The sequence below is a fragment of the Lissotriton vulgaris genome, chromosome 12, assembly GCF_964263255.1.
Source record: "Lissotriton vulgaris chromosome 12, aLisVul1.2, whole genome shotgun sequence".
NCBI lineage: Eukaryota > Metazoa > Chordata > Amphibia > Caudata > Salamandridae > Lissotriton > Lissotriton vulgaris.
In genome coordinates, this window is record NC_141700.1 from 799,037,974 (window position 1) to 799,056,047 (window position 18,074).

At 46.6% G+C, this 18,074-nt stretch overlaps 1 protein-coding gene across 1 annotated transcript in view; it reads right to left on the bottom strand.

The window, feature by feature from the left end:
• Positions 1 to 18,074, bottom strand: part of RNF167 (ring finger protein 167) — a 280,393-nt gene that overhangs the window by 138,823 nt on the left and 123,496 nt on the right. Inside the window, exon 8 of the mRNA XM_086946212.1 lies at positions 15,674 to 15,767. Within this exon, the coding sequence (XP_086802338.1) occupies positions 15,674 to 15,767 (94 nt within the window). The remainder of the gene's footprint in view (positions 1 to 15,673; positions 15,768 to 18,074) is intronic.

Genomic DNA, 18,074 nt, shown 5'->3' on the forward strand with positions numbered 1-18,074 from the left:
GTGTGCCACTGTGGCACAGAGCGCCCTCTGGGGACAGCACACCATACATGTGACTCCTACAGAGACTTGGGCCAGTGTGGGGACAGAGCGCCATCTGGTGGTAGCACACTGCATGTGGCTCCTAGAGGGATTTGGGCCAGTGTGGGGACAGAGCGCCATCTGCTGGCAGCACACTGATCATGTGGCTCCTAGAAAGACTTGGGCCAGTGTGGGGACAGTGCGCCATCTGGTGGCAGCACACTGCATGCGGCTCCTAGAGAGACTTGGGCCAATGTGGGGACAGTGCGCCATCTGGTGGCAGCACACTGCATGTGGCTCCTCGAGAGACTTGGGCCAGTGTGGGGACAGAGCGGCCTCTGGTGGCAGCACACTGTGCATGCGGCTCCTAGAGACACTTGGGCCAATGTGGGGACAGAGAGACTTGGGCCAGTGTGGGGACAGCGCCCTCTGCTTGCAGCACACTGTGCATGTGATTCATTGACAGACTTAGGCCAGTGTGTGGACAGAACACCCTCTGCTGGCAGCACACTGTGCATGTGATTCCTGGACAGACTTGGGCCAGTGTGGGGCCAGAGCACCGTGTGCTGGCAACAAACTGTGCATGTGGCTCCTAGAGAGACTTGGACCAGTGTGGGGACAGAGCGCCGTGTGCTGGCAGCACACTGTGCATGCAGCTCCTAGAGAGACTTGGGCCAGTGTGGGGACAGAGCGCCGTGTGCTGGCAGCACACTGTGCATGTGGCTCCTAGAGAGACATGGGCCAGTGTGGGGACAGAGCATTCTCTGCTGGCAGCACACTGTGCATGCAGCTCCTAGAGAGACTTGGACCAGTGTGGGGACAGAGCGCCGTGTGCTGGCAGCACACTGTGCATGTGGCTCCTAGAGAGACATGGGCCAGTGTGGGGACAGAGCATCCTCTGCTGGCAGCACACTGTGCACGCAGCTCCTAGAGAGACTTGGGCCAGTGCGGTGACAGAGCGCCCTCTGCTGGCAGCACACTGTGCATGTGGCACCTGAATAGGCTTGGGCCAGTGTGGGGATAGAGCGCCCTCTGGTGGCAGCATACTGTGCATGCGGCACCAAGAAGAGACTTGGGCCAGTGTGGTGACATAGCGTCCTCTGCTGGCAGCACACTGTGCATGTGATTCATTGACAGACTTAGGCCAGTGTGGGGACAGAGCGCCCTCTGCTGGCAGCACACTGTGCATGTGATTCATTGACAGACTTAGGCCAGTGTGGGGACAGAGCGCCCTCTGGTGGCAGCATACTGTGCACGCGGCACCAAGAGAGACTTGGGCCAGTGTGGGGCCAGAGCGCCCTCTGGTGGCAGAACACTGTGCATGCAGCTCCTAGAGAGACTTGGCCTGCGTGGTGAAGGAGCAGCCTCTTCAAGATGAATACTGTGGACACGACTCAGACAGACCTCGGTTATTGTGAGGAGGGAGCGCCCTCTGCTGGGAGCACAGAGGTCAAGAAAAGTAAAACAGTTTCTGTTCTCAGGCAGCCTTGGATAACAGATTGAGAACCCTGTTAGAATGATGCCTCCCAAAACCCAAAAAGAAAAATACAAAAGCCATTTCTAAAGCGCCTGACAGCAGCCTGCTTCGAAGTGTCTCGCGTGGCAGCAGATACGAAAACCCAGGTTCGTGAGGTTCGAAGGATTAAACCATCTTGGAAAGCGGGTAAACCAGGATTAGATATGAATGGCCTACAAGCCTCGGCCCAGACTCACAAAGACAGCTAGACACAGTGAAGAAGCTCGTCGGCAGGTTTGGAGCAGAACTCCTGAATTTTGGATGCTCAGTTATAGTATCTGAAGCACTCGTGGACAATGTACAAGCGCAGATTTACAGCAGTAGTCTTAAAGTCAAACTTTTAAAGGACGGAGGTTACACATGTAAATTATATATATATCTACACATGCGGTTTATTTTTCTGTAACTGAGTATATTTTCCCATAAGAACAATAAGGTCTGACAGTGTGACCTTGACAATCCTGCTAAGCGAAGCACCTCCTCAGTGGCAGCCGCACACCGGCCTGTGGTGGCAGGCTGGTGGCGGGGACCTAAAAATGTCACGGGCGCAAGTGCCCAGGCTGACCTGTCCTAGTAATATGGAGACTGGCTCAGCACAGCATTGGTGTTGGGGCGCAATCAGTTTGTCCTGGCAGGCGGATGATCCATTTCACTCGCACAGCGAAGCACCCCGTCCTAACATGAGGGAAGAAGGGTACAAGCCCTTCCGCACTGCACCAACAGCGGGGAAGGGCTCCGGCCCAAGGCTGAAAAGGGCCTCTGCAAACTCGGGAGGTGTCGAATGAAAGGGGTCTATTATTATTATTACCATTTATAGAGCGCACGGCTAACTCCAGCGGGGGTGTCCCGGCGCTAGTAATGGCAACAGCAGCAGGATTTAAGCAACATGAGGGGTTTCAGGGAAGGCTAAACAGCCACGTTTTCAATGCTTTCCTAAATAATCTTTCGGTCTTAGCCTTCCTGATGTGTACTGGCATGGTATTCCATAAGGCCACAGTTTTTACTGAAAACGAGCACCCGCCAATGCTGGGTTTTTTGAATCGTGGGGTAACCAGCACATCATGAAGATTGGATCTTAGGACCCTGGTCTGGGAATATTTCTGAATTCTCTTTTTCAGGTATTTTGGACCTTTCTCCCCCAATGCCCTGTAGGCTCGGGTCAGAGCTTTAAATTTTCCTTACTGGTAGCCAATGCAAGCTACGTAGATGTGGTGGTGGAGTGGCACATTCCTGCTCAGCCTTGCAGCCGAATTTTGGATGATCTGCAGTTTTCTGATCAGATAGGCAGAGAGGCCTAAATACAGACTATTGGCATAGTCTCATTGTGATGTGACCAGTGCATGCACCACCGTTTCGTAGGATCTTTCGTAGACTTTTTAGATTCCAGAAGCACTGGAAGTAGACATGACTGATCTGAGCTTTACCTGTTAGTGTGGAGTCAAATTTAAAACCTAGGTTTCTTCACAGGTACTGGGGGGGATTACGCTCTAAAGGCCACCAGAGTTCTGCCTTTGGGGGATGTACCTGATTAAAAAATAAAACCTCAGTTTTTTCGGTGTTCAATTTCAAGCAGCTGTCTGTCATCCACAATGAGATATTGAGAAGACACTGCTTGAAATTAGAGAAGGCTGCCACCGTGTGTTCCGTAAAGGAAAACACCAGCATAGGAGACAACCTTTACACCCCATTGTTCAGCTAGAGGGGCCGAAGGGGCGGGGTAAACGTTAAAAAGGGTAGGCTCAAGGCCGATCTCTGGGGACACCACAAGTCCGAGGTTTCGCAGATGATATTGGAGGATGGAGAGACTTGTTGAGATCGGTCCTCAAGAAATGATTTAAACCAGGCAAGTACGGTTCCAGTCACTTCCATCATCTCAAGCCTCTATCAGGATCCGGTGAGATACCGTATCAAAGGCCGCAGAGAGATCCAGAAGCACGAGCATTGCACAGTTTTCCTGATCAACTGTAGCACGCACAGTCTCTGCCACCTCAAGCAGAGCTGCATCTAACCTCAGAGGCTGGGGGACCCCACCTAGGGGTTTTCCCATGTTCTGTCAACACCTACAGAGAGCTTCCCAATCTGGACTACGCTAGGGCCACTCTGGCGACAGGGGAGACCCCCTTCAGGTTGGCTTCCCATGGAAACCCCAACCTGAGTAAGACCTAATGGGCAGGAGAGTCCCGCAGGGCACGATCAGAGCCACGTCCCCCTACTCGCCAATGCAGTACCCACCCTGGGTACCTGCCTTGAAACTGAATTAGTGTTGCTTTCACCACACCCGCCCCAGCAAGCGTGTGAGCTTTAGTGGTTCTGAAGATGTACATTACGTGTTACCACGTTGGCAGAGGTCAGTCCCTCTGCAGCAATCTAAGGAGGCTGGTCGGACCGGGCTTCGAGTGTATCTCTAATAAATACAGTTGGTTTGTATCCTCCACTGTCTGACCGACTCTTCATTTGTTAGGAAGGCTGAGAGGTGGCTGCGAGTGACCCTAATCGGGTCACTTCCTTCAAACGCGCTCTCCCGGGGATGATACTTAACCCAATGGTGCAAGTACCTCACTCCTATCTGGCGTAGAGAGGGAGCTCGTGACTTCGCGCTGCAGTTCAGGGTAATTTGCCTCAAGTTCTAGGGTTACGAGAGCCGGCGAAGACTAGGTGGACAAAAAAATAAAAATAGCAAAAAGTTTTGGGGATAGTCCCCGAAGAAGGCCATGTCCAACAGAGGTAATGAGATGAGTGCGAGGATAATGAGATCCGAGTGCAGGAGAGTTCAATACATTGACAGAATGCTTCAGTCTAACAAGGCCACGGGACACATTGAAAATGGAAAGACACAATATAGCCTGCATTAATTCATCTTTAAAAATATAACAAACATTGTGAAAAACAACATGTTTTGTTAACACTGGAAAAATACAGCTTTTGTCTATTTTGGGGAGTTAGGCAGCTGAATTCACGCCGAGAAGCAGCGATTTCAAAAGGTCTGGAAACCACTGAGAAAACACTACAAAAATCTACAAAAATAAACACTGAAGACAGGACAGCTGACACATACTGTACAATCTGCACAGGGGCCTGAAAAAATTGAAACCCTTGCTCTCAGCAACACAAACAGGGCATAAAGAGTTGACATGGACATTCAGTGCGACATGCACAGGGTGCTTTAGAGCAAACACAAATGTTCTACAACACACACAAGAAGAAAGGGCTGACAAACACATTCTGTACAACAGGTAAAAAAAAATCCAGTACTTGTATAGCGCATGAATCACCCCCCGAAGGGGTCTCTTGGCGCTCGGGCCGTTGGGAAGATTTAGCGAGCTATTGTCCAGAGTCGCATAGTGCTGGGCAGATCCCTGCCGCCAGAGCCGGGGATCGAACCGTGATCCCCAGCGTCCGGCATCAGTCGCCCTGGCCGTGTGCTAAACCCTTTTCTCTCAACAGCATGCACAGGACAAAAGGGTAGACACACAATCTGTACAACATGCACAGGGGGGCTAAGTGCTAAACCCTGTAGTCTCAACAACACCCACACAGGACATGTAGGGCTGAAATGCAGGCTCTGTGGAATGCACACAACGTTTGAAGGGCTGATAATATTCTCTTTTTAACATAAACCTACACAAACGGTTCAGGTTCTGTACAACACAATTAAAAGGCCCTGGGAAACAAGTGGATGAGTGGTGGCTGTTATATGTCCAAATTGTGCAAAGTGCAAGCACATCTCCTTGGATGAATATAGCTCCTTTACAGAAGGGACACAGATTAGATCACCGACTCCCAGTAGACCTGCTCAAGGAGACAAGGTGAGATGTCCAATCAAGTAAAATTCCCACCAACTTTCGTACATGCTACGCTGGTTTGTCATACCTGGTTCCAACTGTTGGCCCTGTCGCTCTGCTGTACCAGCAACTAGAGCCACTCTGTACGGGAAACATCCTTTTGTACGCGGTCATTACACCGCATACCATTACTATGCATGCATTACACGCATGCGCTGTAATAGCATGTAGCCTTTAGTACGCATGTTATTACTTCGCATGAGCTGTTACAACGCATGCGTAGTAATATGGGAGTCGAGGATGCAGCGATGCCGGCTCCGGGCACCCACCGAGGAGATACAGGTAAGAGGGGCTGTTTAATTTTGTAGGGTTTGTGTTTGAGGAGTAGTGTTGTGGGTAGTGTTTGTGTGTAGGTACAGGAGTGGGGGATGGGGTAGGGTCGTGCAGGGGTTAGTGTTTTAGAGATTAGTGTAGCGTTGTGGTGTTTGTGTAGTGTAGGGTAGTGTCGGGGGGTCGTGCAGGGTAGTGTTTAGGTGTAGGGAGCGGATTGGAGGTAGGGACATGGTTGTGCTTGGGATTTTGTTTTAGGGTTTAGGCTACTGTAGTAGTGTTTGTGCAGGGTAGGGTAGTGTTTTAGGGTTTAGGGCAGTGTCAGGGGGTCGTGTAGGGAAGTGTTTGTGTGTAGGGGCAGGACTGGGAGTAGGGGCAGGGTCGTACTTAGGGTAGTGTTTTAGGGTTTAGGGTAGTGTTTTATGGTTGTGTCGGAGGGTTATGCAGGGTAGTGTTTCAGTGTAGGGGATGGACTGGGGTAGGGGCATGGTCGTGCTTGGGTAGTGTTTTAGGATTAAGGGTAGTGTAGTAGTTTTTATGTAGTGTAGGGTAGTGTTTCAAGGTTTAGAGTAGTGTCAGGGGGTTGTGCGGTGTAGTGTTTAAGTGAAGGGGATGGACTGGGAGTAGGGGTAGGGTCGTGGTGGGGGTAGTGTTTTAGGATTAAGGGTAGTGTAGTAGTTTTTGTGTAGTGTAGGGTAGTGTTTCAAGGTTTAGAGTAGTGTTTAAGTGAAGGGGATGGACTGGGAGTAGGGGTAGGGTCGTGGTGGGGGTAGTGTTTTAGAGTTCAGGGTAGTGTTGTACAGGGGAGGGGAATTCATATCGCCCGACGCCCGAGACATGTTGATTTCTGTCAGGGGCAAGAAGATTTAATGTCTACTTTGTCCGACGGACAACTAGACATTAAATCAAAGTAAACGGCGATTTCCCTGCTCGGCCCCGCCCCCACAGCTATCATCTCGGTGAGGGGCTGGTAGTGTTCTGTCAGACGCAGCTTCTCTTCCACTACTGGTTGTAGCTTCTGTACGCACGCATCGCTTGTGTATTAGGAGTGCGCACAAGAACAATGGTCTGTCTATGGCTGCTCAACAAGTCTCTGTCATATAATTTACTAATGCCATAGCATGCGTGATGGCACGGGATGCCGAATACAGAACGTAACATTTATTTGCCTTGTTGGTAGGATTCTAAAAATACGTGTTTGTGTTTTCCTAGCTGCTAATGTCTGCGTGGCTAGTGCTGAAACGTGACACTTTTGCTCTGCAAGCACACGAAGTAGGGAAAAGCGGCGGTAGAAAGAGAATGAAACCGGGATGAACAAGGAGAGGGGTCTTTAAGAGCGTAGTGTCTGCATTTTTTTTGTTTAGTAATTGCCACAATTATACAAGAAGGAACTCCATATTAAAGTTATTTTAACTTGTTTTAGGTTAAAAGAAGAACGCAATATAAAATGGGCTGAGGCACGGTAAATACTTTCTTCCATCTGTTTGGTTGTCCGTTTTCTCTCTTTCCTTTGGTGCAGTTGTCTAAACAAATCGAAAGTTTGGTGAATATTGCTCATGCCGGAGAGTGAGTTTGTATTTAAAATCCTTAACTACTGGTGCGCCCTGAAGCAGTCCTGCGTGGGTAGCGCTGGAGAGGGCTATCTCATCTGGCATGCGGGGTCCCTTTTAGCTCAGATTCTCTCCTGTTCTGGCCATGGCAGCACTGCAAGGGTTGGAGCGGTCGGCCGAGGCTGTGCTAAAGAGGGCAGTGGAGTTGGATGGTGCTTTAAGATCCAAGAGACCCTGATTGGCCGCCAGGACGGGATAGACCTCGTCATTTAGGTGCTGAAAGGTGATCTTGTGTTCGGGAGAGGCGCTGCCACATTTTCAGAGTGCTTAGGCATTACAATTTCATATTTTCAGGGTATTCAAATTTGACGTTATTTTTTTTATGTGTGAAATGTAAGAATTATCCTGCCCCGACCCTTAACATGGCAAAGTATTTTGTAAGATTTAAGAGCTTTTGGATCTTTTTGAGACAAACTTAGCCCAGCATTTTGAAGGCCTTTTATTTGAGGTTGTGCTCTTAGCTGACGATTTTTTATTGCGTGTGTGACAGTTCCGTGGATTCAGTGTACATTCTACTGGCAAATGTTGGACACCTCCAGTGAAATTTTATTGTGAGTAAACCGAATAATGAAGATGTGAAGAAATGCATATCAGAAACTACCTCTTTTGAGCAATGAAAACTGCCACAAAACCCCTGAATTGTACAATCAACATACTTCCGAGTCAATACATGTAGTTTTCCTAACAGTAATACGGTCTCCATTTTTCCCAATGCTCTGTGGAAATGAACCACAAAGCAAGCAGTGAGACCTTTCCCTACAATCCTACCAAATTAGGTGGAATTTTCTTCCTACGTTTACCCTGGACACAGATTTTGTTTCATCTTTGATATGAATAAATATTTGGCCATGTCAATGATGAGAATGGGCTGTGGAGTGAGTTGTGAATACTCCCAAATGCATTATTTTGTGGGTGGTCATAAACTTCCCAGGGCATACCGACCCTGAAAACCCCTTCTGAAACACCCTCTTCTCTCACCTCAGAAAATATTTATTCACAAGAAAAGGTAGGTGCAAGTGAATCTTTTCACAAGTGCACATTTACACTTTGAGCCTAACAACCTGAAAAGCTGTGCTATTTGCGAACCAAAATTGAAATAAGCATTGGCAAACTATAGATCTTAAACAGCCAGAGACTAGGGGTGTCCAACATGTTCCAAAGAGGGCCACACCCATACAAGGTTTTCAGGATTATTACATAAAATAAACATAAACCAATTTAATCTAATTGGAACTAATTTGAGTAGTCAGTGGTACTTTTGAAAGTCTGGCCATGGATTCCGACCTGCCCTCGTGGACCTATGCTGGACATCATTGCCACCTAATCCAAAACTTCCTTGAAACCCTTCCCCTTCTGCAACATTCTCATACATTTGTAGAATGTCCTTCATTAGAACAGAAAACGAGTGGCTTCTTTCAGCCTTTTCTGGAAATCCATGGATAGATTTGCGGGCAGTATCTCTGCTCCAGTCAGGGCCAAGTTAAGCACGTGTTATGCAAACCTTTCCTGTTAGGCACTGCCTATCAATAGGAAGTGTTTGGGTCTATCTATAGGAGGTGTGGTTAAGTCTGCGCGGGGGGTATGTCTCTAGGGGTGTGGTCCTGCATGGGGTTGTGTGTCTGTCCATTAAGTGATGTATGAGTGTACAGTATGCATCTGCAGTGTAGCTATGTGTCTGTGCAATGGCGTTGTTTGAGTGTGCAGTGGGTGTCTGTCTCAGGTGTGCGTGTCATTGCAGTTGGGTTGTGTGTATGTGCAGTGAGTATGTCAGTATGGCAAGATGAAAGGGGAAGAACTAATTAGGCTGGAAGGAGGCCAGACGTTTTGTGACAGTCAGCACCTCCCCAACTGCACAGCATTTCTCATCCATTTATTTTTTACTTCAACACTGAGCTACTCCACCTTAATTATGAATAAGTATATCATGCTACCAGAATATTATATACAACATTTTGAGCGTCAAAATTTGGAGATGGTAATTGGTAAGCAAAGATTTACTATTCCTAACTCCAAACTCTATATTTTGGTTCTCAATATTTTGGCAGCATGATGTTTCTGGAGTAGATATTTCCACATACAACCAACATGGATGGATGTGCAAATATGCTGCAGCTTGCGATTTGGACCAGTATATCGAAGCTACCATACCTGAAGTCAGTTATTCAAGATCCTTCCAAGATAATATGGAGGAAGCTTTTCACCACTTCAAAGAATGTCTTGGAGCAGTCACAACTTGGATGGATGCAAATTGTTTAAAACACAATTATGACAAATCAAAAGTTTTGGTATTTACCAAAATGGCCCCTGCCCCCTTCTATCTGGTGGTGGCCTGCCAACCGCCTGTCCTAATCATACCACGTCTGCTAGAAATGTGTGCATCATCTTTGACTCTACCCTCTCTTTTATGCCTCAAATTAAACATATTTTGTCTGTCTGCCTTACGAAGATGAAAATTATAAAGAAGTTTCTTGATCTGGTTTCTGAAGAGACAAGGAAAACAGTTCATTCTTTAATTTTGTCCCATCTGGACTAATTTAACAGTCTCAACCTTGGTCTTCCTGTATATTTGATACACCGACTTCAGTTAATTCAAAATGCAGTGGCACGACTAATCAGGAGAGTGCCGAGATGCCATCATGTCTCTCCATATTTGAGACATCTGCACTGGCTTCCAGTGGTATAGCGTATCAACTTCAAAACTCTAACATTGGCTTTCAGCCCTTATCATGGTGAGGCCCCATGTTATCTCCTGAATAGACTGTCTCTGTATACCCAAAAGAGGTCACTTAAATGCAACAATAGTCAACTCCTGCAGACTCCCAAATTTCTGAAGTCTCATTGTGGAGGTAACCCCTTTACTGTACGCACTGCAAAATTATTGACATTCTTCCTTTTCATTTACGGTTAATTGACTGTCAGCCTTCAAAAGGCAACTTAAAACTTGGCTATTTGACTCAGTTACATTTTTTATTACTTTGGCCTTCTGTTACTGTCTGCTAGATCGCTGTGACACTACCTTCGTACCAGCTGTGGGCTTTAACAGGTGTCATTTGATTATTGAAGATCATTTATTGTTTTGTATCAGTGCTTAAGGAGAATATTGCTTTTCTCAGCAATAAAGTCAAGTTTTCCTTCAACATTTTTGCAAATCATTGATATCACTGGTCAGTTTTATTAAAACAAAAATCCATTATTGGCTCTTTGTCATCCCACATTATTGATTTGGGAACAGATGGGACAAGTAGATTGTCGTACAGGACATGTAGATATATGTTGCATTTTGTCCCATGGACAAGTAGATTATTTAAAAATTTCCACACCCCTGGTTGTAGTCTTTGTGTAGTGTAGGGTACTGTTGTAGAGTTTATGGTAGTGTTGGGGGGTCATGCAGGGTAGTGTTAGGGAGTAGGGACAGGACTGGGGCTAGGGGCAGCGTCATGCAGGGGTAGTGATTTAGTGTTTAGTGTAGTGGTGTTTCGGTGGTGTAGGATAGTGTATTTTGGAGGGTTTGGTAGTGTTTTTAACTTTGGGATGTGTAATGTAGTGTATTTGTATGTACTGTTGGGTTGAATTATTACTAGGCAAGTTTTTAGTTCGAATACATTAACACTTTCAACATAATGGTATGCAAACTAAAAACTTGCATAGTAACGGTATTTGCTAAGAAAAAAGCGCGTAGGAATGGCATGCGAACTAATTGCATGCGAAATAACGAGTCATATTCCTCTGTCCACCCCACTGCTGGTATGTTCACCCCCTGCTTCCCTTGTGTCTGCAGCACAATTCTTCGTACCCGGGGAGAGGGTCACATAATGCTTTTATTTCAATGTGCAAACACAGCAGTCCAAGAAAAATTAACTGGCTACTTACCTGTAGTAGTAATTTTGTAGTTCGAATAATGTTCTGGATTCATGTGCTATGCATTATTCTGCCATTCAATGGATGAGTCCTTTCTCTCTCTCTGCTTTTGTGGGCTTTGTCCCGTTGTCGACCATTTGGTGCCCTGTCCCTGATCCACCACATTTGGGAGCAATGGGGGAAATTAGCTACTTCCTTGTCAAGGGAGCCAAATTTCAAGCCAGAAGCAAGACTCATCTCGCTCCTCTTCAAGTTTGACACCATAGGTATGTGCCGCCCATTTCACCATTGGATTGCACTGCAGAGTCGGTCATCAGGGGCCGGGGGCCACAAGGGGTATGTGTCCACACCCTCATCCGGTGAGTCGGCGTCAATATCCTACCAGTCCTTAGTGGTGTCAGCCTCAAACAACCTCTCCTTGAAGGGGCGGTCGTCAAACTCCTCTTCAAATACCGAGGCGATCTCCTGCTCCTCAGCTCATGTTGACAGGAGCTGTAACTCCGGTTCTTAGACTTCGACCTAGACCGGTATTTCCTTTGACAGCTGGAGCAGAATATTTGATCCCTTTAAGGAGTGATCAAACTCCTCCTTTCTTCTGATTAAGACCTCCATCTTGGCCTCAAGGTGCCTCTTCTTTCTTTCAACATTTAACACTTTTTCCTCTGTGTCGACTACATGTGCCTTCTTTTTTCGGTGCTTTAGTGTTCTCCTCATGGATTCTCTTCTCCCTCTAGTGCTCTTGGTTGCCTTTTAGGGCCAAAGCCATTTCAGAGGGTTTGCCCTCTGCCGTCTTCGAGCTCAAGGTAAGTTTCTTCAGATTGGATTCAAACCCCTTCAACTCCATTCTTGATTATACCTGGAATTTATGTTGACGACCTTCGGTGTACTTCAACAGTGGTTTTTCTGCACCTTCCTCTCTTCCGTGTTGATTGTCTAAGATTTGGCATTTTGCCACTGCTTCATTTAAGCGTGGTCATCGCTGTAGGCCTTCTTTGCCCTAGCGATTTTTTTCTGTGCTGTGACGTTGTGCATCCACCTCTGTTCTCCCCTTACCATCAGGGTCTTTAGTTGAAATTCAGAGCATGTGTCCCAGCCCCCTAGCGTGTGTACCTTGGGCAGACACAAGTTGCAGACTTGATGGCTATCTTTCTACGCAAATTTGTAGCGGCATTTAGGGTAGAATTTGAATGAAGAGTGTTACATGCCCTATTAGCATTCTTTGGCCACGCAGTTGAAGGCCTTCTGGTCTTGCTAGGGTTTAAAAACCAGTGATCTTTGGTGTAAAACCAGTGATGATCTTCTGTGTCTGATGGTGTTTGCTGGTTCCTTCTGGTTCTTCCTCTATTTCTGCTGAAAAAGGCTCCTTCTCTTGCCCGTTCCGGAGCAAGCTCCCCTGCACCCAGACCCAACAGTGGAAAAAAGAATATGAATATGGCAACCACTGAATGACGACCAGATCACCAAATGGTTAATGACAATGCCCACCCCCTCCAAAAAAAGTAGCGCAGATGGCGACCACACTGAGGGGGTACCGAAGCATACACCTAGCATTGTTTAAGTTGAATGATTGACAGCAACCTAAAAAAAAAAAAAAGACTGGACTGTTCTAGCCGCCTTCAGAAACTGTCTCACTTGAGAGGATCCAGGCACCAGCCCGAGATCATGGTGACATCTGCAGCAGCATGAACTTGAGAAGCAGCTGCAGAGTGGAAACTGCAGCACAATCCACGGACTGTGGCAGCCGGAGAAATGTAGGGGAGCACAGAGTACAGTACTGAGAGCATAAATGAATGAGCTGCACTACAATGTTTGTGGTCGACGGCTAATCACTGCAGCAGGCTCTCGGTGGCATCTGCTCAACGTTTCAAGTTTTCTACAAAATATCCACCCAAGAATCCTAGCAGCTTGGAATGCAAGGTGAGGAAACAGTAGATTTGAGCACGTGTGGCAGGTTCCTCACAAACAGAATAAAATATATACATATAGCCAAAATAACCATCACCCTATGCTGGAACAAGTACACAACGTACTTAGGATCCTAAAGGTCAGTTTACACAAGGTCTCTGAATCAGCAAGTTATAGTTGGAAGTACATTACATTTTTACGTTTGTTTGACTTTGCCTTGTCCCCATCCAATAAATATTAGCACTCACACTGTCCTTCTACGTAACCTCCCAATCGGGTTAAGTCTTGGACCACATTTGTTTCCGGTCTCTTTTTGCAGTGCTGCTGATAGAATAAATGAGCATTCCGGGTCGTAGTATGGTGGATAGACAACATTTGAGGACGTGGTTCTAAGAGGCGAAGGCACCAAGGCAAAGTCTCTGGATCTTTCCAAACTTCAGAAGCCTTCTATCTGAAAACAAACTCATTTTGCTCTGGATTTTAGGGTGTTTGGAGTTTCCACAGGGCCAGGAGCATCCACCAAGAACACAGGGTTGAAAAGCCAAAAGTGAATTTAAAAGCAGATGTCACTAAGAAATAGTTCTAGATTCAGGATGAGCGACTGAGCATTACTCCCAAACCCCCACCAGAGGGTACAGGAGAATCCTGTGCACGTTGGGGCTGAATGTGTGAAGATGATATTGACCCTGATTTTGGAGATTGTAGGGGGCAGGTCGGAGGTGATGCATGCTCACCACCCTCGCAGTCCTCAGTTCCTCAACCTCGAGGAGAACCACATCAGCTAGATCTGGTTACAGGTAAAGTATCTCCTGCACAGTGGGTTTTCAGAGAGCCAGACTGACCTCAGTAACTTGCTCAAGGAGCAAGAATACATTCGACTTTGGGGCACTCGCCTGAAGAAAATGCCAATCAAAGTACAAGTAGACTTTAAAATTCCATTATCAGACTTTTCATCTCTTCACCGGACTTTGGAAGGGTTGGATTCAACTGGTGGAGATGTTTTGTAGACTGGGACCAGACCCCCTTGGTGAACGTCCCATTTTAGCTCGGAAACTCCTAGTAAAACACATGAATGGGGTATGGCGGGTACGGTTGGAGTTTCAGGTACAGTGGATGGAAAACTGGTTTGGCTGTAGAGCAGATATGTTAAACACCCCGGCCCACCAGACAACTACATTTTCTGGACAGGAGTCTGATCATATAGTACAGGCAGGTTGCCATGCCCTCAGGAGACAACAATAGCCTCAAGGAAGTGGGCATTATTTTATGCAGGAACGCACACTGTGTCCAAGAGGCACACCATTAAATTCTCACTAAATATAATAGCCTCAGGTCACATTCATACAGACCCCTACAAGTCACACCACACAGACGAGAACTCCAGTTTTGAGGGAGTATAAGGGGCAGACTAGTACACTATCTGCCCGGCTGTGGGCTCCTTTAAAAACCATGTGCTTCTAGAAATTGAATCAGCTGACCCAACAATCAGTCTTCACAAAGCTTGGTGTGAAAGGGCAACCGCAAACCTCTACTAGGAGCGAGGGTGAAAACCCAGCCAACGAAGCCTGGGCTCTATTGTTGAACACCATAATCAAGAGCACAGAGCACATCCCCTGAACTTGCAGACTGTAAAGCCCACGAAGGAGAAAACATAAGGTAGGCCACAAAAGTCATACCGGGGAAAAAGCCATAGCTTTCAAGATCCATGCAAGCATCCCAGTCACTACACCACATCTCTGGCTCCAGCCCGACATCCCCACCATCTCCTCATGTGTCAGTGTCTACGATTCTCCTCAGACCGTCTAGCTGATCCCTGCTCCTTCTATCCCTGGTACCCCACATGTTGCATTCTCCCCTTCAAACTGTCTCGCATTCTAACCCCTGTGTTTTATTTTGAATCCACCCCTTTTGGTGTCCTGGCCCTTTCCACCCCCTTTTACCTCCGAGTTGTGCACACATTAGCCACAGCAAGTTCCTGATTACAGTCCCATCCACCAGAAGTAATTGTATGTAGGGTAAATCAACGAGAAAATACATCAACCCTGACACAAAGACACAATTTACAAACTTAGTAACCTATTAGCCAAAAGCGAAATACTCAAGTACTTCTGTAAAGCTTTAAACTCCCAGCCACACAGAACTGACAACCTCAAACTCAGAAGCGGACAGAAAATTCCTGCAATGAATGACATTGTCAATATTACGCACCATTCAAACTGTTCACAACACAATGGAAGGGCATCCGGTCACAGCGCACAGTGCATCTGGATTCCATTACTTGCTTCCTAGGTATTACTTACAAAGCGACAACATTAATTCTGTTCGGTCCCATGGTGACACCAAAGAAATCGAATGTACACAAGATCTTCTGACCATATACTACAAGCTCTACCAACACCAATGGCTCCAAACTTGAAACTCTAAACCAAGACGGACCACGGTAAGACTGGAAATCTTTGCCATGCTACCAGAATCCAACGAGAAGTGCACACTGTGAGATTTAATACAAAGAGGTCACCGGACAAACCATGAACTGGCCTATTCCCGCCGATATTGATTAGGGCAAGCATTTCAAAATGATTATCGAACCGCAGAGTAACCGACATCGCGCTCTTTTGCATAAAGTTTTAACGCTGGGAAAGACGGGGTCTGACCTTTGTTGAATTTATGGACGGGTAGTTTCTTCAGCTGGTCGTTCGAGAGACGGTTTCTTCTCATCCGCTTCCTGTGCTGCAAACATCGTGCAATCTGTAGCAAGAGAATATTATTCAGATTCAATGGTCTCTCTTCAGCTTCATTTACAGGCGAGTTTGTTATGAAAGACCGCCCCATGCCCTCACTCTACCTGGGATCACTGGACCTAGAACAGCCGACACAGGTCCACACTTTTCAAGGCATAGCCGAGCTTGAATGAAATAGAATCTATACAGACCTCTGATGAAACAGTATTTAGATGGTGCAACTACTATCCAATGGGTGTCAAGGCTCAGAGCTCTTGGTTGAGCAGGAGACTCACAGCGCCCGTATGCCCACTGGCTGGCAGTTGTGCCATATAAATACTGTTCCATTCATTCGTTCATCTTGATATGCGCCACTAATGAGTAATCCCAGAGGCTGAAAGGCCACAGAAACATTAGCAATATCACTTTTCAGAATTATAATTCAATACCATGTGTGTGCATTTGTGAGTAGGAGTGGACTCTGCTGTGCGCGACCCCTCCACTGATGTCAATGTACACAATGGATTTGGATGTTAAACATACAGAGCGTGTACGCAACCTTTGGCTGCACCTAGAGGGGAAATTTAATGAAAAGAAAACTACCCAATTTGCCTGCCCTACCAAACATTGTTTCTTAATTTGAGGCATCCAGAAGAGATGAGTTACCTAGAAGTGATCTTTATTTTGCATTATAGGTATCTTCATTAAAGTCATAAACACTTGAATAGTCCCACCTGTGTGCACAATACCAGAACACGTTATCATTATATCTATTTTACATTCGATTATGTGGAAATTGACATTTTAAATGTAGATAAAAAGTCTGGTGTGTAATTAAGGCGAACTTTAGTGAAATCCATTTGTTTCTATGGAAAATGTAAATATATCCCAAATTAATCTCAAAATGTAAAACTGATCAACACTGCAGTATACCGCCCTTAACACAGAGTCCTAACGGTGAGGAAGAACGTTTAAGAAACAAAGGGAAATTCAGAGAAACCGGCAGCGGCGACGGAAACGCTGGCACTAAACCTTGCTTCTTTGAGGAGCCGCAGCTCCCCTCTCCCTTCATGCCTAGTTCTGATTCACTCTTAAAGCAGTTTCCTGATTAAGGGATCCAGCCAGGGTGGCTGGTGGGACGTTTGTGACGTCCCTGCAGAGTTCCACCATGAAGAACATGCATTACCAGACTTCCTTCTGCATCACAGCATCTTCATTATTAATTGAATAGAACAGCAAGAGCACAGCACTCAGATTGTGGTGAATGTTTCTAAAATGGATTACATATTCAATATATTCATAAACAGCTCTCTGGCTATAAGGGCTTCTCAAGCAGCCTGGCCCCCTGGGTTCTGAGTCGAGACTGTGATCCTTAGTGAAGTGGGCACAGCTTTCCATGCACAAACTTTGTAAATATCCAAACTGGCAGATTTCACAACACAGCTGCAGTGCCCGTTTCACATCTTGTCAAACAAGCTTTGGCTTGCCAGTTAACAACATATTTGCTGCCTTATACCAGAATTCTGATTTTAAGTAGATATTTAGAAAGCATCCCTCGTGTTCTAGTCTTGAGTGTGTTTTGGGTTCCATTAACTATCCCTGTAGTGTCTCATGGGATTGATCAAAACCTGGATAATATCTCATTCGATAGTGCTCAATGGGTTGTGTAATGGTTGCTGTATAACTTGTTTTCTGATTAGGATTATCATGTTGACTGAGCCCACCGCGACTATTTAAAGAATTACGGTCACTGACCATAGGCTTCCTGTGGGGCAACGGTAGAAGGCGGGTAACGTTGACAACTTTGATGAGGCCTAAACCGGACGGCGGACTTGCTGTGCCCGATTTTGAGCTCTATTATTTGGCAGCGCAGTGCAGGTCCTGACCCAAAGTATAGCGCAGGAATACAGGGGCCCTGAACATGAGCGAGGACAATGGATACAACGGCATGTCCTCTCTTACATAGTCATGCAGCAGAGGCTTGATCTGAGGGACCCGACAACAGAAGAGCGGACCCTGAGGCGTTGCTGGAATAGAACCCAGCGTAAGGCAGGAGTGCCTCATCCATATGCGCCGGAGATTCCGCTAGGAATGCCGACGGCGCTTCCGCACGGAGGAGACTGGACTCCCCTAGCGGATTGGGAACAATTAGGTCTCCAAATGGTAGGGGATTTATATATGAATGGGGAACTGATGCCTTTTCAGGAGCCACGTGACATGTATAGCCTTCCCGAGGGAGGCTTCCTGCTTCATGCAGCAATTACAGCGGCGATTCGTAGGCACTGGAGAGGTGGGCAAGCGGAACCTGTGACCACATTGGCCTGCCACTATGTCG